This window comes from Alnus glutinosa, chromosome 4 (genome assembly GCF_958979055.1).
Source record: "Alnus glutinosa chromosome 4, dhAlnGlut1.1, whole genome shotgun sequence".
Taxonomy (NCBI): Eukaryota; Viridiplantae; Streptophyta; class Magnoliopsida; order Fagales; family Betulaceae; genus Alnus; species Alnus glutinosa.
Window position 1 is genome coordinate 21308191 of NC_084889.1, and position 27379 is coordinate 21335569.

Consider the following 27379-nt stretch of genomic DNA (forward strand, 5'->3'; position numbering starts at 1 on the left):
ATAACATCAAAAATTGAAAAATGATAACTCATGAAAACTGAAAACAATTATAATACTTAATGTTCCTCAATTATAATACCAAATTGCTATTTTGAGTTGAGCGTCCCTCTCAACTTTTACTTATTTAGCTTTCTCTTGTATATTGTTAGAGGTATGCCCCTACCCTTTGCATAGTTTTCTTTCTTTCTTTCTTTTTTTCGTATTGTCGAGACACAACTACTTTTGGGACTTGCCATGGCCACCGCTAAAAATAGAAAACAAACATTTTAGGCATGGGGAGGGGGAAATAATGGGAGACTTAATAACCTTTCATGGGGCTTTAGGGGCCTCGGGGGCATTGACCTCCCTCTTCCCTCCAGCTTTGTCATTTATTACTAAGAAAATAAATCAGAAATTACAATTAAAATATATATTATTGTAAATGTCATCACTCTTTCCTTAGTTTCCTACAGAAAAACTTTATTTAAGGTTGGTCCAAAAATTAGAAGCAATAATATTAATTCAGCTCACAGTATAGCCCATATCCAACTCGCTCATTTTGGCAGCCAAACTCGGCACAGTTTGTTGCCCCGCAGCCCCTACTCTTCATAAATCATTTTACCCCAAGACAAACACCCGTAGACAGAGTTTGGGCAGACTTAATCGGCCCGGCCCGGCCCAACAAAAACCCCCATTCAACCCACACCAGTGTTTGGCGCGTGTCGTGAACGCGCCCCTAAAATAACCCCCGCCAATTTCTTTCCCGCCATCTCGACCCTACACATACATTCACTCGTAGAGTGTGCACTATAAATTGCAAACCCACCTTTATGTACAGAGACTCCAAAAGCCATTTCTCTTTTGTCCCGGAAAAGAGAGATCAGAAACCCTAAGATAACAGCAATGGAAGAGAATTTTGAGGAGCAGAACAAGCTTCCTGAGCTGAAACTGGGTAAGGACTTTTTTTTTAGAAAAAAACAAAAACCTAGCTTTAGCCCAAAATGTTTCTATTTTTGCGATTAGTTTTGTCTGATTTGATTTTTGTGAGTTGATGAAACTTCGTGATGAGTTTTTGTGATTAATTTTGTTGTGCTGTTGGTAGATGCTAAGCAGGCTCAAGGGTTTCTCTCATTCTTCAAGTCGATACCCCATGTAAGTCTCTTCTTATTCTCTTACCCGATATGCGGGATTGAAATTTGTGAGATTTTTGTGGAGGTTCTAGTTGTCTGCTTGGTTGCCCGGAAAATGGAGCAAAAAGAGAAGGAAGTGAAATTTGTGTGCGCTTTCTAAACCTAAAGCTTTCTGCTTATTTTGAATGTTTCTATTGCAGGACCCAAGGGCTGTACGGTTCTTTGATCGCAGGGTCAGTTCAAATTCATAAGTCTTTCCAGCTATATTTCCTGTTTTTTTTTTTTTGATAAGTAAATGAAATTTTATAAAAGCGTAAAGCGCCCCTCTAAGTACACTGAAAGTATACACAAGGAAATGCCTAAGAAGGCAAAGAAAAACGAACAAGAAAATCAGAAAAGCTAATACACACGGGAGACAAAAAAGCCTCCGTCCAAAGATACAACGTATGAAAAAACGAAGCAACAAAATTCTCCATGGAATTCTCCAAGTCTTCAAAACACCTAAAATTTTTCTCCTTCCAAACACACCAAAAAATGCAAATAGGCACCATCTTCCAAACTGCAACACTCCTTGACCTACCCGCCTTCCACCAACATGCGAATAAATTGACAACTCTCTTAGGCATAACCCAAGACATACCAAACTTAGAAAAGACATGATTCCACAAAGTAGTAGCCACATCACAATGAAGAAGAAGATGGTCTACAGTTTTCCCATCTCTTTTGCACAAATAGCATCTATCCACAATGATTATCTTTCGCTTCCTGAGATTATCCGATGTAAGAATCTTTCCAAAGACTGTCAACCACGCAAAGAACGCCGCCCTCGAAGGAGCCTGAGTCCTCCACACACTCTTCCAAGGAAATAACTACCCTCATAGCCGGCCAAGGAGCTGAAATAGGACTTAACCTTGAACACCCCTTTCTTGGAAGGGACCCACCTAAGCCTATCAGCACGATTTCTACTCACCCCGGCTAAATGCAACACATGAAAGAAGGATGCAAAGACACCCACTTTCCAGTCATGTGCCTCTCTAACAAAACTTACATTCCACTGTATAGAGCCATCCAAAACCTCTATATTATCCGCAACGGAAGCATCCTTCATCCGAGCTATACCAAAAAGAATAGGAAATGCTTTCTTCAACACCCTATCCCCGCACCACAGATCATGCTAAAATTTTGTCCAAGCCCCATCCCCCACCTCCAATCTAGAGAGACTAGAGAAAATCTCCCACCTTTTCCTGATATTTTTCCACAGCCCCACCCCATGAGCACCAACTGGCTCGCGAGAACACCACCCACCCCACAAACTACCAAACTTGGCATCCACCGTAACTCTCCACCAAGCTTCTCTCTCTATCCCATACCGCCACAACCATTTACCTAACAAAGCATGGTTGAACAACAACAAATTCCGAATACCCAACCCTCCATTTGAAATTGGAGAACAGACTTTCGACCACCTCACCAACTGAATTTTAGATTCTTCACCCAATCTACCCCAAAGAAAATCCCGTTGAAGCTTCTCTAAACGAGCAGCAACACTCTTCGGGAGTTGGAACAGAGACAAAAAGTAAGTAGGCACATTGGCAATTGTACTCTTAATAAGGGTTAGTCTACCACCCTTAGAGAGATACATCCTTTTCCAACTAGCCAAACAATGTTCAATCTTCTCAACAACCCCGTCCCAAATATGAGTGGACTTATAGGAAACCCCCAAAGGAAGACCAAGATACTTAACCGGCAAAGTGGCAAACCCACACCCTAAAATGTCGGCTAGCCTTTCCGCTTGATTGACATGCCCCACTGGAATTAAATTTGACTTTGTCAAATTAACCTTCAAACCCGAAGCTGCTTCAAACAGGAGGAAGAGACTCCGCAAATTACGCAACTGAGAAGAATGAGCACTACAAAAAATCTGAGTATCATCTGCAAACAGAAGATGCGAAAAATCTACGTCACCTATTTTAAATCCATCCAAAAACCCCCCTAACTGCAGCTGAGATCATACGGCTCGAGGCTTCCATCACAAAAACAAACAAAAGGGGTGGCAAAGGATCCCCTTGTCTCAGTCCTCGGGAGCTATTGAAAAAACCAAAAGGGGAGCCATTGATTAACACCGAAAACCGCACAGTTAAGATACAATGAGCGATCCACCTACACCACTTCCCCAAAGCCACACCTCAACATATACAAAAGAAAATCCCAGTTAACATGATCGTATGCTTTCTCCAAGTCCATCTTGCAAATGATGCCTGGCACCCCCGATCTAAGCCTACTATCAATGCATTCATTAGCAATAAGAATCGGATCAAGAATCTGCCTCCCTTTGATAAAAGTGCTCTGAGATTTGGAGATGACCTTCTCCAAGACTGACTTCAATCTGTTTGCTAGAACTTTAGCAATAATCTTGTAGATACCTCCCACAAAACTAATAGGCCGGAAATCTTTGATGGAGTTGGCCCCTGGAACCTTTAGAATAAGAGAAATAAACGAAGCATTCAAGCTCTTCTCAACAAACCTCTGGCATGAAACTCATCAAAAACCTTCATAATGTCCATTCTCACGACATCCCAGCACGCTTGGAAGAAGGCCATAGAAAAGCATTCAAGCTATATTTCCTGTTGGGTGTGCTTGTTACCTTTTTTTCTTTTCTTTTCTTTTCTTTTTTTCCTCAAGTTGTACGAGGTGATTAGTGCTTCTTGAGAACTTGACCTTTGGATTTCTAGTGGCTACTGGTCTTCTTCTTCATATTTTTGTTTTAGTCTTTTGTGGCTTCTTAGTGCATGTAGGGTTTGAATTAGATTGTAAATCAGTCCTGTCCTTGAAAACTAAGTCATAAGATGTTTGGCAGCTTATATATTGCTGAAAAAAGACCCATTTTATGGACATTTTATAACATAAGTTCCTGCCTCCTATGTTTTATGAATTATCAAAGTAAACTATGCAACAAATAAATAATTGATTGAACCCCATTTATCTTGTATTCAATATGGATTCCCCATTTGTGTCTACTAGGCTAGAAGGCCATTGAAGTTTTGTTTAATATCTTTTTTTTTTATAGGTAAACAAATGCATTAAAAAAGCGTAAAGGCGCCCCTAAGCATACATGGAGTATACAAAAAGGACACCAAAACAAAAGAAAAACAAAAAAGAGAAGAACACCCGAAAAACCTAAAAGACAGAAGAAAAGTTACATCAAACCCCCAACTTCTTGCCTCTAACCCTACTGGAACCCACACCCCTAGCATCGAAATTAATCGAGCATTCTAAATTCTTGACCTCTCTTTTCCCCTTTTTCCTTTTTATCTTCTTTTCCTTCTTAGGAGGGGAGTAAGAATCATAGCGCTGATTCTCGGTCCAAGTCAAGAAGTCCAAAAAACCTTTCTCATCAGATCCCAAGAACGAAAACCCCATCATACGAAAACAAGATCTAGCATCTTGCACAACCCTGGGGTAAACCACATCTCTTTCCTCCGGACCAGCCCCCTTTGAAGATTCCCCCACCTCAAAGACTCCCGACGACACAAATTGGGGACACCCATACACAAGGGAGAACGGCCTTGGCCATGGAGGAAACAAAACCCACTGAAAAGGAGGAAAGGTAGCCGAAACCCCAAGAGGACCTCCAAACTTCCCAAACTGAGGACCCCCACCAAAAATCCTTACCAAGGCAGGGGCATCTGAATGCTTCACTGCCTGCCGAAGGAGAGAACCTGAAGGAGTACCAGAAGCAACACTGCCTACCGAAGGACGCCCAAACTCTGCATGCTCAGCACCGCCAGATGAGGCACCATGCTTACCAAATTGATAGTCCTCAAAACCCGACCTCACCAAGACAGAGCCAGCCGACGGAACTACCTGTTGAAGGATGAGCCCTAAACCGGAAGAACATAAGTCCACAGAAGACCACACCCTAGAAGGAAAATCACTCAGAAGCACCGTAGGAAGCAACACCGGCGCCGGCAGGGGGGGAAGAACGGCCTGCTTGACAGACTCGACCCCAGGAACGAGCTGCCAATCACTAAATCCACCCCCGAAAGGTGACAGACGCAGATCCACCCCAAATTCTGCCACAGACATCACCTCCGGCCGAATAGCGCTCCCAAGGACCTCCGTCGGACGAAGAAGACTTCCCAGACCCAATCCCCGCCTCGAAAATGCACCAGAAATTGAAGACAGCTTATGACCCGAAATCGCGTCCAACTTGGCATTAGGCTTAATCACTTTAGCCCCGGCCCGAATCCCTTTAAAAACAGACTTAACCCTCTTTAGCACCCTATTTTTCGGAACTTTAAAAATATACTATGTATTAGCTTGCTGGAGTATTTCTAATGTAACTTATTCATTAAGACTTTGATGGGACTAAGGCTTGTCTAGTTGAGTTGAGTATGCTTGGTCTAAAAAGTATATACTTTTTTATAATATGTATATCTGCGGTTATCAATATCCTCGTGTCTCCTTCCTTGAAGTGTCATCATCACTTAACATATTTGGGTGGTAATGACATATTTTGCATAGGATTGTCTGTGAAGATCCTTGTGTTGAATAAAGTATAAGAAGAGTTTTAAAGAAACCTTTCCTTCCAAATTGTTATTAAAACATTTTAAAAGATCCCCCCAACCTGGGCTGCACACATGGGTGTTTAAATTTGGCTCCACTGCCACATGCACTTGCTTACGTTGTTTTGGCTTATATCCAGCTTATGATTTCAATGAAATAGTATTTCAGTTGTGTTCTTAACAGCACGATAATCCTTATAGTTACCCATTTTTTTTATTTTAGCCGGTCACATGTGCCAAGCTTCTAGAAATTCTGCTCTCTCTCTCTCTCAATTGTCCTTGCATTCTTTTTTGTTTGCATGGAATTTGTTATGTTTATAAATTGAATTTTGATTTTAAGTTCAATAGAGTTACCACAATTTCTTGTTATTGTACTGACTTAGTACAGCGTAGGCTCTTTCATGGTAACAGATAAGAAATACAATGATTCCAAACTTCTTAATTTTATCATTCATACACTAATATTTATAGAAGTAAAAATACAATGTTCTAGATTTAGAACACCTCTTAGAGACACGTTACACTAGAACAACTCATAGGGACACCTAACCACCTTCTAGAAGGGGACACCTCATCACTCTACACTCCCCCTCATGCTGAAGCATATATATCATATAACCCAACTTCGAACAAATTTTTTTTTTTTGATGAATAATTCAGATTTTATTGAGAAAAAAAGGGTTAAACCCACGTACTCTTCATGGGCTCAACCCTTACAATGTAAAAAACTAGTCAAATCAACCAGATTTGTAGAGACAAAGTTAGGAACATTAACAAGAAACCAACCCAAGAGAGATCTCAAAAAGGAAGATTTTAGAAAGAGTACATTAGTCTCACTATTCTCAAAAATACGACGATTCATTTCTCTCCAAATGCTCCACGTTAAGAGAGCAAGAATAACTTTCTAGATAGCCTCTTTGGGATGTCCCCTCCCTTCAACTTTCCAGCAATGAAGAAGTTCTTGGATGTTGTTAGGCATAACCCACGAGACTCCAAAAAGATTAAGGATCAATTGCTAGAGAAATGGACAATTTGTATGAAGTGACAATCAACCTCAATATGCTTAGTCCTTTCATGAAACATAGGATTAGAGGCAATATGCAAGGTAGCTTGGTTATCATAAAATAGTGACATGGAAGTAGGAGTTGGAAAACCAAATTCTTGAAGGAAGCATTGCAGCCATATTAATTCTTTTTTTGTGTGAGCCTTTACCCCCTAAGAATGTACAATACCCTATAGCAGATCTTTTGTCTGAGAGAGAACTTGCACAATCTGCATTAGTGAAACCTTTCATCTTGTGATGTCCATTTCTTTCATAGAGTATACCAACGCCCGAAGCTCTCTTGAGATAACAAACAATACGAATAACAGCAGCCCAATGTGGTACTCTAGGAACCTTCAGAAATTGACTCACTACACTGACTGCATATGATATGTCTGGTCTAGTAATCGTCAAATAATTTAGCTTTCAACTAATTGACGATAACGATTGGGATTTTCAAATAGTACCCCTTCATCCTTCAACAGTTTCTTATTCGGATTTATAGGAACATCATTAGGTTTTGTCTCCCAATAGACCACTTTCATCCAGCAAATCGACAAAATATTTTCACTAAGAAAGATTGATAGGTCTTTATTATGAAATCGTTGCTGCAAAATTTCTTTTAATCTAGCAATATTTACTAAGTCATTTCCTGCAATCACGATATCATATACCACAAGAAGAATACATCCTACATTATATAAATGAGACATTGAATTATTTGTTTGACATCTATGAAGACCAAATTTTAGGACTATGTCAAAATGTTTCCCAAGTTATGCCCTCAATGACTATTTTAGGCCACAGGGCCTTCAACTTACAAACATTGCTCTGATACTCTCCCTAAGAAACAAACCCTGATGGTTGCTCGATGTAAATCTCCTCAAGTAGGTCACCATGCATAAATGCATTTTCTACATCTAACTGAAATGGTTGCCGATCATGATTAGTAGCCAGAGAATTTTTTTTTTTTTTGGATAAGTAATAAAACTTTTATTAAAACCAAGTGTAAGGCGCCCCTAAGTATACAAGAAGTATACACAGGAACCACCAAGCCAGCTAAAAAAAAAATAAAGAAACCCACAAACCCACCCACAAAAGGCACACAACACTACGTCATGTGAGCCTTGCCTTTCCAATGCCTAGAAGGTGCGCTTGCATTGTTGTAATTAATGGAGCTTTTCAAATTCAACAACTCCCTCCTACCTTTGGTCTTTTGACGCGCTATTATTCTTTCTCGATGAAACTCCTCTTCAATGGCATCCATGATTGCCAAGGACGGGTCCTCGCTATGAACCATCCATCACCCAATCCAAGAGCATATCAGGATGTAAAATACCCAAAGGGAAAGGGGATTCTCCATCCTCCCCATTCCAAATCTCATCACCATGATCCCACACTACGATCTCACCATCCGAGCCAACGCCTGCCGACCACTTCTGAGACTGTATCAGGCCATTAATCTTGGAATCCTCACCCTTTTCATCATTTGGAGTGTTGCAACCACTCAAAAGGGTTGGAATCCCTTCCACCCCAACTTCCTTAGCAACAAGAGAAGATGACGACACGGCCGACACTTCAAGCGAGAGAAGAGGTTGCACAGACATGCTCAAATTGAGGATACCCCTCGCCGGAACAGATTGCTTAACAACCTTCAAGGAAGCTAACACTCCACCAGAATCCAACAATGGCTGGGCCGCAGCCACCGAGGATTCCTCGACAGGCAGAGGATCCACCCCCTTCGAGCGCTGCAGAAACTTAGTCTCACCGTCAATATCTATACCCATTGCCGCACAGACCCTACAACTAAACTATCATCCAAATGCACTGCTCTACCTTCTCTAGCCTTCCTATAGTAACTCTAGAAAGGCTTAGATACTGACAATGCTCGAATAGAGAGACGTATCCTTTCTCCCAACTTTGCCTCCCCTGAGTATAAGTCACCGAATAAAAGCGAGTTCTGCCTGGTGGAGGTGGTCTGAATCCGGAGCTCAACAAACCCAACACCATTGCTAACTGGTGCCAAAGATGGTCCCTCAAACTTGAGGGAACCTTCCAGTGATGCTGAAGACATCATCCCCTTTGCCATAGCAGAGAACCCAACAGCAACAAACAAAGGATCAAGAGAGGAAGTCAGCAAGGGAGGAAAGACAAACCCTGGAGCAGCAGGGTTCTCAAACACCTAAGAAGATTGAGCGACGTCCTCCACCGCCGACACCATGACGGTATCTTTTGTGACCACCGGGGCAGAATCACACCCACCGGCGAAAGCAAACCACACCTAAGAAGACCCACTCTGGCGGACTTCCAAATCCCCGGTTGCAGATGAAAACAGCACCATGACCTTCGACGACGAAGAAACGGCAACTTTAGGCGACGATGCGGACCCAGGATCTATAGAGAGCCTAGGACCCGCAACGAGTCTCAAACCCAAACCAACATCCATACCCGCTCAACAAAACCAGAGCCCATCATTTCACAAACCGGTTTGGGCTCAAACGAACACCTCTAAAACCCGCAGAGGGTAATTGGTCCAGCCCAAAACCAACCACCCAACCCACTTTAGCCTTTATCCGATTGCACATCTTTCTCCATGCATACCCTAGAATCTTCTTCTACGAGCGATTGACAAGAGTGCCCTTCTTTTTTCGCGTTCTTCACTAACCCAACGATCCCCACTAAGTCAACCTCCGCCCTCCTCAGATTCTTCTCCAACTTAGAGCAATCCATCGCCAATCTTGGATTCTCACCTCCATTCATCCACTCAAAACAATCCGCCATTGGAAACAAATCAAGATGACCCCAAGGCAGCGTCTTTAACTCACCAAAGACTACGGCAGAACTGGTTGTTGCGCGCACCACTTCCGCGAAGGAGCGCCTAGACAAAGAAGCCTTTACGCCTACTCCCATTTGCTTCCACTCTGATGAAATCTCAACAAAACCCGGCAATCGAGATTTGGCTTCAAAAGGCACCAATAATTGACGCAGCTCTCCCACAAGCCGTCGCCATCCCCACCCTCCACGACCATTGGGAAGCCAAATGATACATTTCCGATCACCCTCTGCATAAACAGCCACCTCCAGGTAACGGTTGGCCTTATTACCACTCCCACGGACTATCAGCACCTTCTCATCCTCAAGGTAAGACTTGACGAAATCTTCTTCACCCGGAGACTTCAGCATCTCTTCAACCGTATCCACCAGCCAAACGGAGCACCCACAAAAACATGCCCTACAAAATCCTTCTTCCTTTCCTCCAAGCGAAAGTCTGCCTTATCAACTCTCATTGAAAAGAAGAATTTTTTTGCTTCCATAGAGAAACACCTCTCCATATCAACACCGCATGGTATCTCTGCTCGCAAACTTGCTCCACCACCAGCCGGAGACCAGCACCAGCCTAGCTTAGAACTGACAAGCCAAAACCAAACCATAACACAACCAAAAACAGAGAGCTATATGAAAACCCACCACCCGAAAACTCCGCAATCTAATACGTCATCCGAGCTTCAAAGTGGCAAGAGAGAATGGAGCCCTAGTGAGACGCGCCTACATGCGCCATCACTAGGGTGAAAGAGCCGAGAAAGAAAATAGGAGAGGCGAGAACGTATTTTGGTTCAACCTACATTTTAATATATTCAAGAACAAGCCTGAGAAATTATCACACAGACAAAGAAATTTTAGCAACAGGGAAAAAAGTTTCTTTATAATCAGCATCATAGGTCTGTGTATCTTTTGGTAACTAACCGTGCTGTCCACTGGTCAAGTGAGCCGTCAAGATTAAACTTGATTGTGTATACCCATTCACAACCAACAATCTTCTTACCAGGGGGAAGAGGAACTAGATCCCAAGTTCTATTTTGATGCAAGGCCGCCATTTTCACTTCTCTGTATTTCCTTCAACCCGGGTTAGATAAAGCCTCATGCACTGTCTTAGGATAAAGATGGCAGATAGTTGGGAGGTAGAACATGAAAATAGAGATAATAAATGAGTGGAAACAAAATCACTAATGGGATGCTTAGTAACACAAGAGCAGGTACCTTACGAAATATAGTGATTCCAAAATTCTCAATTTTTTCATTCATACACTAGTATTTGTAGGAGTAAATACAATGTTCTAGATTAAGGACCCTTCATTGGGACACCTCATAGGGACACCTAACAACCTTCTAGAAGGCAACACCTCATCACTCTAACGGTAACTATAAGTCTTTTATTGGCTTTTGGGGAATCCTCTTTCTTTCTCGAAGTACGTCATAACTTTACACCTTTTTCTTTATTTATGCATGATTTTGTTGTCAATTTTTTATTTATTTGTGTAAATTATTCAGGACTACTATACTGCTCATGGTGAAAATGCAACCTTTATTGCAAAGACCTACTATCATACTACTACTTCTTTGCGACAATTGGGTAGCGGATCTGATGCCCTTTCAAGTGTAACTATTAGCAAAAACATGTTCGAAACAATTGCCCGTGATCTACTCTTGGAGAGAACAGACCATACTCTTGAGCTCTATGAGGGTAGTGGTTCAAATTGGAGACTGGTGAAAAGTGGAACTCCTGGAAATCTTGGCAGTTTTGAAGATGTTTTGTTTGCCAACAATGAGATGCAGGATTCCCCGGTTGTTGTTGCACTATCACCCAACTTCCGTGAAAATGGGTGCACTGTTGGATTAGCTTACATTGATCTAACTAAGAGAGTACTTGGGTTGGCTGAATTTCTTGACGATAGCCAATTTACAAATGTGGAGTCAGCTTTAGTTGCTCTTGGTTGTAAGGAATGCCTTCTGCCTGTCGAGAGTGCTAAATCCAGTGAAAGTAGATCCTTGCATGATGCTTTGACTAGATGTGGTGTGATGTTAACTGAGAGAAAGAAAACTGAGTTCAAAGCAAGGGACTTAGTGGAGGATCTTGGTAGGCTTGTTAAAGGTTCTAAAGAACCGGTTAGAGACTTAATTTCTGTATTTGAATTTGCACCTGGTGCCTTGGGGGCATTACTGTCTTATGCTGAATTACTTGTAGATGAGAGCAATTATGGGAACTATACGATCTGCAGGTACAATCTCGACAGCTATATGAGGTTAGATTTTGCTGCTATGAGGGCACTGAATGTCCTGGAAAGCAAGACGGATGCCAACAAAAATTTCAGTTTGTTTGGTCTCATGAATAGAACTTGTACTGCTGGTATGGGAAAACGGTTATTGCACATGTGGCTGAAGCAGCCTTTATTAGATGTAAAGGAAATCAACTCCAGGTTGGATTTGGTACAAGCATTTGTGGAGGATGCTGCACTTCGTCAAGATCTGAGGCAGCACCTGAAAAGAATATCAGACGTTGAGCGACTGATGCACAATCTTGAGAAGAAAAGAGCCGGTTTGCAGCATATTGTAAAACTTTATCAGGTAGATTCTGTTGTTTATCAGGTAGATTCATTACATTGTACTTAGTAATTGGTAGGGTTCAGTAGTATCCTGTTGTTGGTATGGCTGTTTAGTATTTTTGTCTTTGCTAGCAACAAGCAAAATAAAATCTTTTTTTTCTTCTTCCTTCCAAACTGACTAACGTTGTTCACTAACAACCTAGTATTTGGTTTCTAACTAATGATGCTCACTTACACATCTTCTTTAATTATCACTTTCTTTTGTTAAGAATGTTAATATAGGCCCTGTTGTAATGGAATATCATCTCATACCGAAAGTTTAGTAATGATTGATCTTCAGGGAAGTAGTTTTGGTGATCTTGATGTATTTTCTGTTCATTGGGTTGCAAGCTATAAAATGTTTTGTTCTGCTTATTATTGGCATTGAGTTTACCATAATGCCTCTTTGCAGCATTAGTGCAGCCTACTTGCTTTCCTTTGAAGTTTGTTACATGTTTATGTCACAAGTTGTATCCAGTAGTTGAAAGTGCCTCTGTTTTTAATTTGGTTCACATCTTCTGGATGCAGTCAAGTATAAGACTTCCCTACATTAAAAGTGCCCTGGAACATTATGAGGGACATTTTTCCTCCCTGATCAAGGACAGGTATTTGGATCCCCTAGAGTGCTGGACTGATGATGATCACCTGAATAAGTTCATTGGCCTTGTAGAAGCTTCTGTTGACCTTGATCAACTTGAGAATGGGGAATACATGATTTCTTCCAGTTATGATCCTGCACTCTCTGCGCTGAAAGATGAACAAGAGTCACTGGAGCGCCAAATACACAATTTACATAAACAAACTGCTAATGAACTTGATCTGCCCCTAGATAAGGCATTAAAGTTAGATAGGGGCACACAGTTTGGACATGTTTTTAGAATTACAAAGAAAGAGGAGCCAAAAATAAGGAAAAAGCTCACTACTCAATTTATCGTCCTTGAAACCCGAAAGGATGGAGTTAAATTTACGAATACAAAGCTTAAAAAGTTAGGTGACCAGTATCAAAAGAAACTTGAGGAGTATAAGAATTGTCAGAAAGAGCTGGTCGACCGTGTAGTTCAAACTGCAGCAACATTCTCTGAGGTAGTTATACTTTATAATTTCTTGTTGCTGCTTCTGGGCTATTATTGTGGATTGAAAAAACTTCTGCTCTACAGGTTTTCGGTTCTTTAGCTGGATTGCTTTCTGAGTTGGATGTCTTACTTAGTTTTGCTGATTTGGCTTCTAGCTGTCCTACTCCTTACACAAGACCAGACATCACCCCCTCGGTAATTAGTTACTAGTTATTTGCTGCTTTTGATTTCTTTGATTAGTGATTTTTTTTCCCTGTTTAGAAAAGTTCACTTCCCCACTGTAAGATTATGATTATATTGGCTATGATAGGATGAAGGAGATATTATCTTAGAAGGGAGCAGACATCCTTGTGTGGAGGCTCAAGACTGGGTGAATTTTATACCAAATGATTGTAAACTTGTGGGTATTTATAAGATACTGGGAAAAGATTCTTTATCTACACTCTTAAATCAGAATGGTTAATTTTTCTTCGTTCTTGGCTTTCCTTGCAAATCAGGTCAGGGGGAAAAGTTGGTTCCAAATCATCACTGGGCCTAACATGGGTGGAAAATCCACATTTATTCGGCAGGTGTGACTGATTATTCAATTATGTGCTTCTTCTCTATCAGTTGCAAGACAATAAATAACTACTAGGTTATTGCTTCCATTCATGTAACTATAAGTTCCTAGTTTTGCATTTTACTCTTATGATGATTTGGTAATACCAATTAAGGGACTGATCTCCTTGTTATTTAGTTTTGTTTGATTTTATCATTTTGAACACCTCCATCTATTCTAGTTACCAACTCATACAATTTTGTTTGATTTTGTTATGATGTAAAATTTGGGTTTGTATGTAAGAGAAAGGGCTTTTATGTCATTACCATTTATAGAAGAATTTACAGTATTCTAGATTAGGACAGCACATAGGGACACCTCACCACAGGATAACTCATAGGGATGCCTCACCACCTTCTAGAATAGAGACACCTCATCGATCTTCTAGAATAGGGACACCTCACCAATGCACCTCATCACTCTTAAACAAGTTTCAACATACCAAAAACTTTCTCTTTACATGGGATCCCATGAACTCCGCAATTACTAGTTAAGATTTGTATGGGTTTGATTACATCTGTATTTATAATTTGCACTTGCAGGTCGGTGTGAATATTCTGATGGCACAAGTTGGTTCTTTTGTTCCATGTGACAAAGCTAGCATTTCTGTACGTGATTGCATTTTTGCTCGTGTGGGTGCTGGTGACTGCCAAGTGAGTTCAGCAGCAATTTATTTTGGACTCCTTAAAATTGACCCTAATATTATAAATTGGTTCCACAAGGATCTTATTTCGCACTATCTATAATTGCTGAGCTGCCACCCTGTTCTTAGTTCCTAGAGTTTTATAAACCTCAGAAAATGAAGTACTTTTTTAAACTTGCTTGCATTTTTTGGTTTCTATATTATTTTTCATCAATCACGGGCTTTTTCTGAATATGGATGATCGAGGCAGCAGCTTTGGTACAACATTTGAAATACTGAATAATTATGCACTCACAAACTAGTCAGTTGAGCTCTGTCTAGATGGGCCTGGACAAGCAAAGTTATACATCTCCTTCTTTCACTCTGAATTTTTTAACGCTTTCACACTCCCGGCTTCTACAATTAAATATAAGAAACATTCACCGAATATATTGAATAATGTATTTCAGATCTCTTTTATTGAATTTATTGCAGTGTATTCCTAATATTCGCACGTAATACAAACAAAAAAGAAAAAGAATAAATAACTACAAGTATATTAGTGAAATTTCAAAAGGAAAAATTGCACGATTCAGATTTTAAACATCTATACTCTTATACATGCTGCATCAACAGCAAAAGCAACTAAATTACAGACTTATTTCACTATTAAGGGATAACAACAATGTGTCCAATCTCAGAAAAGTATGCATTTACACTCATTTTTTATCTGTTGTACCTAAGTCTTGCATTGATTATAATCTTCAAAAGTAAATTATCGGGACCCTAACGTTAACCAGATCAGTTTGAGATATTTGTGGTGCAAGTTGTGTTAATCAAAATATTTTTATCAAAGCTGCTAAATGTATGAATTTGATTATTCATGTGCAAGATTGTGCTCTCTTATAATGAATTGAAGACATTAACTTGAACCTGCTAATACAGATTCTTGATTATTTACCCACTACTGATTTGTAAGAATGTTTAAATGCTATCGACATAAAAACTATTTCAAAGTATACATATCAAAAAAATTAATTTATTGTAACATTGCATGAAATGAATGTTTTCTTGGATTTGTCTCAAGCTGATCTGGTTTAGGAGCCTAACCCAAACATGCCCCACCAAATTTAGTGATCAATTCACTTAAATTTGATTTGTTTAATGTATAGGCTGACCCAAGATTATTTTAGGAGGATAGGTTGGTTTGGCACTGTTTGGGGCAGTAACTCTGATGTAGCCTTTTTATTGCATAATACTTCTCAAAACATTTAGATATAGGGAGAGAAGTTCTTCAAGCTATATGATGCAATTCAGTAGGCATTTATATTTTATTTGAACCGTCCTTCACATCCTGAATCTGATGAAATGGGATAGAGTGAGTCAGTATTATGTAAATAAGTAATTATATAATTACATTGACTAGTCCTTTATTTTCCGATCACCTGGAAAGAACAAAAGAAACATCTAGTTATTTCTTCAACAATTTATGATCTCTTGTAGACCTCTCAATCGGATTCGTATCTAGGTGAAGTTCTGATAATCTGCCAAAGAAAAGATAATGAATGGATCTTGTAGGATTCTCAAGACTCTACTCATTCCCTGGCAATGACCAGCTTGTGTTTTTCCATTGCCATACATCTGTTATACAATTGCTGGACTGATTTTTATCACTGTAGAAAATATTACCCGATTGGCTTGGGAGACGTTATGTGCTTGTTGTAGAAGTTCTAATGAACTGTGTTCTTCTTCTTTCTAGTTACGTGGAGTTTCTACCTTTATGCAAGAAATGCTTGAAACTGCATCAATATTGAAAGGAGCTACAGATAAGTCATTGATAATCATTGACGAGTTGGGCCGCGGGACATCAACTTATGATGGATTTGGTTCGTATCTCTTGAACCTATTTACTAGCTTCATGTTTTCTATCTTGATCATGTACTGTTCTCTCTCTCTCTCTCTCTCTCTCTCTCTCTCTCTCTCTCTCTCCTGAATTTTTTGTTGTGAAACATTTAGGATAGGACTGAATAACACTGCTTATACTTCTCTTTTAGCTTCTTTGCATACCACTTTGTGGATGGTTCGAAAATATAACTAACTGCAAATTATTTATGCTTATCCAAAAGAAAATAAGTATATTGACTGCCAAAAAAAAAATTCAGATCTCATACACTGGTAACACTATACACGTTTTTCTATGATCAAACCACTTTTGGTACAATACAAGTGGCCAACATCATGTAGTTGGATTAAGGCTTAGTTGAGTTAAGCCAAATGTGCCTTGTTGGTGATAAGAGAATTGAACCTTAACTACCCACTTGCCTCTAGAGATACAATGCATTTGTGCTACCGTGCCCAAACGCTATTGCAACCAAGCATGACTTTACCAGAGCCAATTTAACTAGCTCTGCCTGCTTTGGGTTAGGTGGGAGAGTAATTTCTTGGTTTGGAGTTTAGCACCCTGGGTTGATGATTTAACTAGTTTTTATATGCTCTCGGCGGAAGTCTTGGTTGCAACAACCTCACCCAAGTATCCCATAGAGCGTGACTGGCTTGTTCATATTTATGAAAGATCTACAAAATAAAACTAAATGTGTGAAACACAATAGAGAAGGTTCCTGGGGCACCATATCATGTCAGTAATAATGGAGGACATATTGGACATAACCTCTCCCTTGGTTGGGGGTTGTGCCGCCTCAAAGGACAAGTAAGGGACAGGGAGGGGGGAGGGACTTTCGGGAACAAAGCCCCTGGATTTAATAGTTCAGGGATCTGGGGCAAAAGGAAAACCGTCTACCAGTTGGGAAGCTAGACATCAAGTAAGTGGCTTGATGAGGATAACTAAGCTGACACGCTGGAGTTGACTGCTGGCACAATAGGGTGGTGCCTTACCGCCATAGGTGAATGCGTGGTAACGTTTGTGGTGGTGCTTCAGATTCCAATGTATTGTGTCCAAGATCGGAACGAGCTTGCCGGCGGACCACTGCCGTCCACCGAGACTTTGTCTTATGCGCTCCTGCTTATTTGTAACAACTTGGCTTGAGGTGAGGTGTGCCATCACTCTCAAGCAATGAAGAAATGTTTATTTTCTGTGCTGAATGAGGTTATCAAACAAGCACTTAGTAAAAAATTTGCATCTAATACAGGTTGGAGGTTTTTGAGTGTGATTTTAAAGTCTCAACAGAAATTTGCTTGTTTGATTTTTATTCTGTACCAATTTTATTTACCCTGCTGTGTATATTTTGTAGAAATGGATTATTCTGTTGTCCATATCTGATCAGTTTCTGAGAAACATCCTCTTGCCGAAAAATTGTGCTTGTTTGTGGGATAAGTGCAAAACTGTGAATCTTTTCAATTCAGAAATATTTCCATTTTCATGCAAAACCTTTGAGTATGGAAATGCTTAATGTGTATTACTCTTTCTTGCTGGGTGATGTTAATTGTGAAACATTGAATAAGATATCAATGACTATGTGGTAGTGTTAAGTACTAATTAAGGCAAGAGTAGCGTATTAGGGATATCTATCAATTAGGGTTTTATCACCTAAGGCAAGCACCAGCCGGCGCCAATTCTGCGTAGCCACTAATGGTTGCTTTCCCTCTCAGTTCTATCCCAATAAAGCAAGACAATAAGCCATATTTCTTTCCTTGTTTATTGAATAATCTCTCCTATAAATGTAACCCTAGCCTATGAGCTAATCATCTATGAATTATCAATAAAAGTTCTCTCTTTTGGTTCCCAACTTTCGGGTTCCTATCATCTTGGTATTAGAGCACCTCTCATCCGGTGTATGGTCCATACTCGCAAGCAAAAACAACAAAGGATAGATCAAGACATCATTCGCTTCATGGAACGTTCGGAGCAACAAATGAAGCAATCCGAATAGCAAATGAAGGAGATGGCCGAAGTCCTTTCAGCCCTCCATTTGAAGTGCGTTCGGTTGTCCACCAGCGTTCAACGGCTAGAATCGGAGTCCAGCAACAGCCGTGCTAATGGTGGTGCTCCAACACCCCCTCCACCGCCCTGTGAACCAAACTCCAACTCCAGTATAGGACACAACCTTGAGCCGTCGTGACATGACAACTCCATCCACACTCGGGCATTACGCCTCAACTTCCCACGTTTCGATGGTGGTGATTCTTCAGGATGGCTATACCGAGCGGAGCAATTCTTCGAATACCATCAGACCCAGCCAACACAGCAGATTCGCATTGCTTCCTTTCATTTGGAAGGAGAGGCTCTATTGTGGTATCGATGAGCGATGGCTACCAACCTCATGGTAGCATGGCCAGAATTCTCCAAGGCTTTCTTGACCCGTTTCGGGCCAACAAAGTATGACAACTCCGCGGAAGCTCTGGCAAAACTGCAGCAAACAGGTGGTATCCGGGAGTACCAAACCGAATTCGAGAGGCTGGCCACACAGGTGCCCAGCTTGAGCGAGCCATTCCTGATCAGTTGCTTCATTGGTGGTTTGAAGGAAGATCCATTTGAATGTCAAGATGTTTAGACCCACTTCCCTGACCTTAACCATCGGCCTAGCCTAGTTACAGGAGGAGTGGCAGACCCGCGAGCCCCCGTCCAAAATCTTCACCAAGACCACCATCGGGCCCATGGCCCCTGTTGCCCAGAAACTTCCACTGGTCAAACGGCTAACTCATGCTGAAGCCACGGAGAGACGACACAAGAACCTTTGCTATATTTGCGATGAGCGCTGGGAAGCGGGACATAAGTGCAAACAGAAGACTCTTCCTCATTGACGTTGACGATACAGCAGCAGAGGATGCAGACGACATTTTTGAAGATGCGAAAACTGCGGAGGTATTGGAGATATCCGTTGCTTCCCTAGCTGGTGCAACAAACCCACAAACCATGCAAGTCACACTGTACATAATGCGGCAGCCACTCAAGGCATTGGTCGACTCCGGAAGCACGCACAATTTCCTCCATCCTCGGGTGGTGCGGCGTCTTCTCTGCCAGGTCGATACCGATGCAGTGTTGGAGGTACGTTTTGTAGATGGGGGCAAACTGACAGGCATCGAGTGCTGTCCGGGCGTGCTGGTTAAATTGTAGAACCTCTCTTTTTCAACCAATTTCTATATCTTGTCACTCGGAGGTTTTGACATGGTGTTGGGCGCTCAATGACTTCGCACCTTGGGTCCTATTCTCTTGGATTTCTCGGAATTGAGCATGGTGTTTACAGTGGGGAGTTAGCGGTACAGAATCATGGGCAACAAGATACAACCTGTCCACGAGATAGGAGTTCGCATGATGGAGCATGTCTGGAAAAAAGAGAGCCCAGTGAGTAGCTTACTGGTCCAACCGAGATGGATCATAGATGCCAAGCTACTGGAGATCACCACCTCGGGTCACTCAGCCGCACCGAAGCTACAACTTCTCTTGGACCGGTTTAGTCACTCTTTGCCAAGCCTACGTCGCTGCCTCATCGGCGTTCACACGACCATTAGATTCCGCTATTGCCAGACAGTGCTCCTACCAACGTGCGCCCTTACCGGTATGCCCAAATCCAGAAGAATGAGATTGAACGGGCAGTTAAGGCACTACTAGAGACCGGGCTAATCCGACCCAGCCATAGCCCCTATTCTTCCCCGGTCTTATTAGTACGCGAGGACGGTACGTGGCGGATGTGTGTGGATTATCGGGCTCTCAACCACATCACGGTTAAGGACAAGTTTCCCATACCGGTGATCGACGAGCTTCTAGACGAATTGCATGGTGCATGTTATTTCTCCAAGCTCGACTTACGTTCCGAATACCATCAAATTCGAGACCATGACACAGATATTCCAAAGACAGTATTCTGGATGCATGATGGCCACTACAAGTTCTTGGTCATGCCCTTTGGCCTCACCAATGCACCATCTACCTTCCAACATTTGATAAACAAGGTATTTCGCCCATTTCTGCGGAAATTTATTTTGGTTTTTCTGGATGATATTTTGGTTTACAGCCCTACTTGAAAGTCTCATCTTCAACGTCTCGAGACGACACTGTTGCAACTCCAACAACACAATTGTTCGTCAAAAGATTTAAATGCTCGTTCAGGGTGGAACAAGAGTATCTCGGTCACATCATCTCTTAAGGAGTCGCTGCCAATCCTGCCAAAATCTGTAGCATGCTCGATTGGCCCGTCCCAAAAACTATCACTAGGCTACGTGGTTTCCTCGGGCTCACAGGCTATTATCGAAAGTTTGTTCATGATTATAGGAAAATTTGCATGCCTCTCACCGCCCTTCTCAAGAAAGGGACCTTTGCCTAGAATGCGGCTGCCGAAGAGGCTTTCCAAACTCTCAAGGAAGGCATGACCACCACCCCCGTCCTCGCATTGCCTGATTTCTCCCAGCCGTTCATCATTGAATGCGACGCTTGTGGTACCGGTATTGGCGCTGTCTTGATGCAGTCCAACTGACCCATTGCTTTCACAAGCAAGGCTTTAGCTCCTCACCATCTCAGTCTCCACGTATGAGAAGGAGATGACGGTCATCATTCATGCGGTCACTAAATGGCGCACTTACCTCGTTGGTCGCCACTTTATCATCAAGACCGACCATCAAAGTCTTAAGCATTTTCTGGATGCTCGCACCTCTACCCCGGCACAGCAAAAGTGGCTCACCAAGCTCCTCGGGTATGACTACACCATTTCATATAAAAGAGGGGTCGAAAATCGAATCGCAGACGCCTTATCTCGACAGCATGAGGATCCGGCATCCTTGTCAACCATATCCTATGTGCACCTGGATTGGTTGGAGCAGATGAAGGAAGAATTGAAGCAAGATCCTTGGATACAAGCCAAGATCGATAAGTTGCAGTATGATCATTTTTTGGCTAAGCATTATTTGGTGCAAGATGGGTTGTTGCAGTACGATCGCTGCTTGGTTATTAGCCCAACCTCCCCTTGGCGGACCATTATTCTCGATGAACTTCATGCCAGCCTCGCTGTGGGCCACTCCGGTTACTTGAAAATGGTGCAACGCATCAATAAGCTCTTCTATTGGCCACATATGCGACCGGATATCTGCACCTACATTGCGGAATGCGAGGTATGTCAACGCAATAAATATGAGACCATGTCCCCTGTAGGGTTGCTGCAGCCACTGCCCGTGCCCGATTGCATCTGGTCAAAGTTGTCCATGGATTTTATTGATGCACTCCCGAACTCCCGTGGCCATACCATGATCATGGTGGTCGTCAATCAACTCTCCAAAGCAGCCCATTTCGTGGCTCTTAAGCACCCATATACAGCAACATCGGTGGCAAGAGCCTTCATGGATAATATCGTCAAACTCCATGTACTCCCTAAGTCAATTGTGTCTTATCACGATCGCATCTTCACTAGTAAATTCTGGCAGGAACTCTTCCACTTGCAGGGTACTAAGCTGAAACTCAGTTCCAGGTATCACCCCCAAACCGACGAACAAACGGAGGTAGTAAATCGCTGCCTCGAAACTTTCTTGCGGTGCTTTGTCAGTACCCAACCCAAGCAGTGGGTTCAATGGTTGTCATTGGCAGAATATTGGTACAATACCACCTATCATACTTCAACAAAGATGACCCGCTCCGAGGCTGTTTTCAGGCGGCTCCCTCCAACCATGGTAGAATATGAGGCCGGCACCACTACTGTGGCACAGGTGGATGACTCATTAACCACCCAAGACAGCATACTCCGGGCTCTCAAACAGCACCTTACCGAGGCTCAGAACCACATGAAACAGCAAGCGGATCAACACCAAACGGAACGGGAATTTGCTGAAGGTGACATGGTGTTCCTCCGCCTCCAACCTTATTGCCAAAGCTCAATCGCCAACCGCCGATCCCTGAAGCTGGTGCCTGGACTTTGTGGGCCATTTCGCGTCCTCCACCGCGTGGGCAAGGTCGCATACCACCTGGAACTTCCAGCAGCCTCAACTGTCCATCCTATGTTTCATGTCTCTTGTCTAAAGCGGGTCATGGGCCATACCAACATTTCAGCTCAGGACTTACCCTCCTTCGATGACCAGGGCACGCTGCAGGTTTCGCCATGCCGCATTCTCGACCGTCGCCAAGTCCGCAAATTGGGTTGCACCATAACTCAGGTCCTCGGCCAATGGACCAATTTACCCCCGGAAGGTGCTACATGGGAAGAGGCTCATTCCCTCTACGAACGCTTCCCTAATTTCCAACCTTGAGGTCAAGGTTGATCTTGAGAGGGCAGGAATGTTAAGTACTAATTAAGGCAAGAGTAGCGTATTAGGGATATCTATCAATTAGGGTTTTATCACCTAAGGCAAGCGGTCACCTAAGGCAAGCACCAGCTGGCGCCAATTCTGCATAGCCACTAACGGCTACTTTCCCTCTCAGCTCTATCCCAATATAGCAAGACAATAAGCCTTATTTTTTTCCTTGTTTACCAATTAATCTCTCCTATAAATGTAACCCTAGCCTATGAGCTAATCATCTATGAATTATCAATAAAAGTTCTCTCTTTTGGTTTCCCAACTTTCGGGTTCCTATCAGGTAGTCATACAAACTATAAGATGTATGAACAGTCCAAAACTAATCATCCATTTCCAGACTATTCAAAAGAATAAAATAAGACTAGTGCTCGACACATCCAGCAGTCATACTATGTTTCATATGGGGCTCGCCTGGCAAACCATTAATAAGAAACGTTCGAATTTATATATAGCATTAATGCATGTTTACCTTAGTTTATCAAACCTGTTCAATTTATTGCACACAATTTGTTCTGTTTAGTAATGTCTTTATGGCATAACCGAAATTTCTTAATTTTCCATCAAAGTGCAGAGGGTTATTTTGAGCTGTTTCGTGAAGAGAAACTACTTATTTGTTGTAAATAAATTAATTGCACGATATCAATATTTGGTATATATAGAAAAGAAGAAAAAATAAAAATTGGACAAGCGGTTTCAATGAATCTTTGTTGAAAGATGATGACATGCAGTGTCTTTTTTAATGAAAAGAAATAATTTTTTTATTCGTGGATGTGGCGACCAGATTCTCTACCACGAATTCCTCTTTTTCATATTGTATTGATTTAAGGAAAAGAAAGAATTTTTTTTATTCGTGGACGGTGGACGGTGGAGGTGGCGACTAGATTGTATTCTTCAGATTGTATTGATTCCTTGTTCCTTTTTCTTTTTCTTTTTTGATAAGCTATTCCTTGTTCCTTTTTCTATTCTGTCCAAATGATGAATGATATACTAGTCTAAAAACTACTATGAATTTGACAAGTTTTTTGTTTGGGGAAATTTATTCAAAGTATTCATGGATTACTACTGTGCATAAGCTTTTACAAATATTGATTCTAAGAACTAGGATTCAGACTTTTTGAAGTTTAATTTTTTATGCGTGGTTTATACAGTAATTTTAAGTCAAGTAACTTTCTTGCATTTTGGTTGCAGAATAATGATCTGGCTGTTTGCTCTAATCATATCCGTTGAAGTATGCTTTTAATTTTTTAGTAGGGCTTCATTGTGGGTTCAACTAACATCTCATCAAAAAGTCTTTTTCTGGTGTTCAGGTTTAGCTTGGGCCATCTGTGAGCATCTTGTTGAAGTGATCAAAGCACCCACTTTATTTGCGACCCACTTTCATGAACTGACTGCATTAACTCATGAAAATCCTGATCATGAGCCCCATAAGAAGCAAAATGTTGGTGTGGCAAACTACCATGTTAGTGCACACATTGACTCATCAAGTCGCAAATTGACTATGCTTTATAAGGTAGATGCACACTCCAATAATATGTTGGTTATTTTACAGCACTCTTTTCCTTATAATGAATCCAACCTCTAGGAGTCAGCTTACTTCTTTTTTACTTTTAATGTGCAAAGTTTGTTTCTTAGTATTAAAATGGTCGATTTTAGATTGAGAAGTAGGTGGTTGTTTCTAAAAACCAAGAAAATATGGAAATGAGGGAAAGTGAGTTTCTAATTTAAAAGTCTTGTATGCTGAAAGGAACCATTATGATTGATGATGCTTATTATTAATTTTGTACTGCATGAATTTAATGGCAAATTATTTTCAATCTTTGTCAATACTTTGTCTTTATTTTGTTTGAAAAATACAATTAATCAAGATCTTCATAGAATTTTCTACAGAAGATTTGGTTGTATGCTTCTGATATGTGCACTTCATGGGGATGAATTCATGAAAAAGAAAAGACCAAAAATAAAAATCGCCTTCTGTATTGCAATTTTAAGTTATGATTGAATTTCAAGTCAGTGATGGTTGCCATGAGGAGACACCCCACGAGGTTTACATTCACCTCAAAGGCAGATAAGATTTTCCACCTGCCCTTTTTTTTTTTTAAGAATTTCAAGTATGTATTGGTCCTGTGGGTTGGCTTCAAATAGTCAAGGATGACAAATATATAGGAATATTGATTGTCAAAGATATTCTTAAATTCACTTCAGACATTTTCTGTTGAAAAGCAAGTCAATTGTCATAATATCTCATTTCAATCTGTTTGTGCTCTAATTTTTTCTAGTATTATTATCTGGCATAAAAAAAATAAAAAATAAAAAGTATTTTGGCATTTCCAAGCGCAAAGTTTGAATGTGCTTTCTCATATTTACACACATTGTGTCATAAAGTCTAAATGATGATAAAAAGTAGTTATTTGCTTCCATTGAGAAGAATGTTCAAAAGATTTTGCAGAACTGTGTAAATAAATTTGGGGTTACACATTTTAAGAAGATTTGAGACTAATAATTCCGTTGTTGAATTGCTCCAAGATATTTGCTTGTCCCCCTTGCTTATTTGAATGGTTGAACAAAACTGTATCCATTCATGTGGTCATGCCCGTTTATTTGACCATACTCTCCAGGTTGAGCCAGGGGCTTGTGATCAAAGTTTTGGCATCCATGTTGCAGAATTTGCAAACTTTCCTGAAAGCGTTGTTGCCCTTGCTAGAGAAAAGGCTGCTGAATTGGAAGATTTCTCACCTACTGCAATCATTTCCAATGATGCTCAAGAAGAGGTGGGATCTGTAATGATCTCAGTGCTCATGGCAAGGCAGTAACTGGCTGTGTTGCTTTGGCACTGGTTCTTGATTATGCAAACCTTTTGATTGATTTCATGTTGATGAGCTATAAATGCATATACTTTAAAGTAAAACCCAGGTCATACTACATAAGTTGATGCATTGATTAATTGCTCTAGAATTGCAAATATAAGTGTCAGTCAATTTTCTGAATCCAAGTGTCGATACCACTTAGGTGGTGAACTTAGCACAATACTTGCACCACAAGAATAGAAAGACTTAATGCCATGCCAACAAGAGAGCCAGCTTCATATTGAATCAGTCTTGGAGAGATGTCATGTCTACCTTTTGTGCAAGGACAAATAGCTCATTGTAACATTCTTCAAGTTTGATTTCTTCTAACATTACACGAGAACTATGACTTGAAAGCTTAAGTCACCATTTCAGGTATGTTCAAAAATTTATTGTATTCAGGAACTCTAGAGAACTTAAATGAACCTCTAAAATAATATAATAAAAAAAAAAAAAATAGTTTAGTCAACTAACATTTTGAATATACGAGACTCCTATATTTCACATGTTGAAGTGTAAGTTACTACCAAGAAATTTTTTTCCTTGAGATAACGGGAAAACATAACGTATAAAGAGATCAATCTCCCCTAGCTAACTAACTGAAAGGGCATTGTAGAATTTCCTCAATCTTCATTTACACTGTAGTAAATGTAGCCTCATTAAGTTCTTGTTCTGTAAAATATTCAGTTCACTGTTCAAAAATTGAAAATTAGTACTACAAACTAATAAATGAAACAAAGTGATTCAGAAGCATATAGACATTGTAAGTTGAGTTGTGACAAAAAGAAAACTGTGTATGGAGCGTGGTTTTCTGCACTTGGAAGCCAGCTCAAAGTTCCCCTTTTTGGGAAGTGAGTGTAGATATCCTTCTAAACTACTTGGTTAGCTGAGACCAAAAATAATTCAATTTGGTTAGCTTATATGATGTCCTGTTAACTCCCTTTTTTCATTTTTGTGTTTCTAATTTTGTTATTATGATCCACAGGTAGGATCCAAACGAAAGAGAGAGTGTGATCCTGATGAGATGTCTAGAGGTGCTGCCCGGGCTCACCAGTTTCTGAAGGAGTTCTCTGATCTCCCGTTAGAGGAAATGGATTTGAAGCAGGCTCTGCAACAAGTAAACAAATTGAAGGAGGAATTGCAGAAGGATGCAGTAAACTGTCGCTGGCTCCAGCAATTCTTCTAGAGGTCCTTAAAACGTAGGTGGGCTTGGTTGTTTTTTGGGATATTTGTATAGCTCGTTGCTGTAAATAAGATGGCTTGTAATGAATTTTGCTAAGGCGGAATGTTGCCTCCCCCTGGAGACCTCAACTCAAATGCAGGCTTCCACTCATGTGGCACGTGGCTTTTTTGCTGGGAAGATAGTGTCTCTGAGCCCTGGCTGGTGTTCTCTCTCTAAGGCGGAATGCCAATTTTGTGTCCGTAAAGATGCTTCTCGATCTGAGCCTGGCAATGCTCTATCTCATTTTGGGGGGAGGCAGAGGGGAGGAGATTTGGGAGCTAACTTTGAAATGGTGGAGAAACTCTTACAGGGTTAAGGATGCCATGAGATTGGATAACTCAAGGGCTAGCTCTTGTATAAATTATCTAACTGCTCCAATATTATTGTCTGGCATTCAAAAGTAGTGAAACCACGAAGTTGTGAAATTTCTACTTGGATTCAAAGATTGAACTCAAGGTTTACATTGTTTAGCAAGTTATGATTCCTGTAAATGTATGGCGATTTAATTTGGACTGATATAGGGAGTCTGCTGACTGGATTCTCCACTTCTTTTCTGCATGACTATGCATCATTTTCTTTTTGAATAATTCGTTGTTTTTAGCCCTCATCTCTTGATACTTTTTGTCCATTACTTTTAGTAGTCTGTGACAATT

General features: G+C 41.0%; 1 protein-coding gene across 1 annotated transcript; it reads left to right on the forward strand.

Moving 5' to 3' along the window:
* Positions 1 to 810: 810 nt before the first annotated feature.
* Positions 811 to 27313, forward strand: LOC133865957 (DNA mismatch repair protein MSH2-like). Its single transcript, XM_062302493.1, has 13 exons — positions 811 to 931; positions 1082 to 1131; positions 1310 to 1342; positions 11046 to 12119; positions 12665 to 13219; positions 13294 to 13404; positions 13520 to 13609; positions 13707 to 13778; positions 14350 to 14460; positions 16189 to 16315; positions 23969 to 24171; positions 25277 to 25429; positions 26490 to 27313. Exons 1-13 carry the CDS (start codon positions 883 to 885, stop codon positions 26688 to 26690), a joined length of 2829 nt encoding a protein of 942 aa, XP_062158477.1. The 5' UTR covers positions 811 to 882; the 3' UTR covers positions 26691 to 27313.
* Positions 27314 to 27379: the final 66 nt, after the last annotated feature.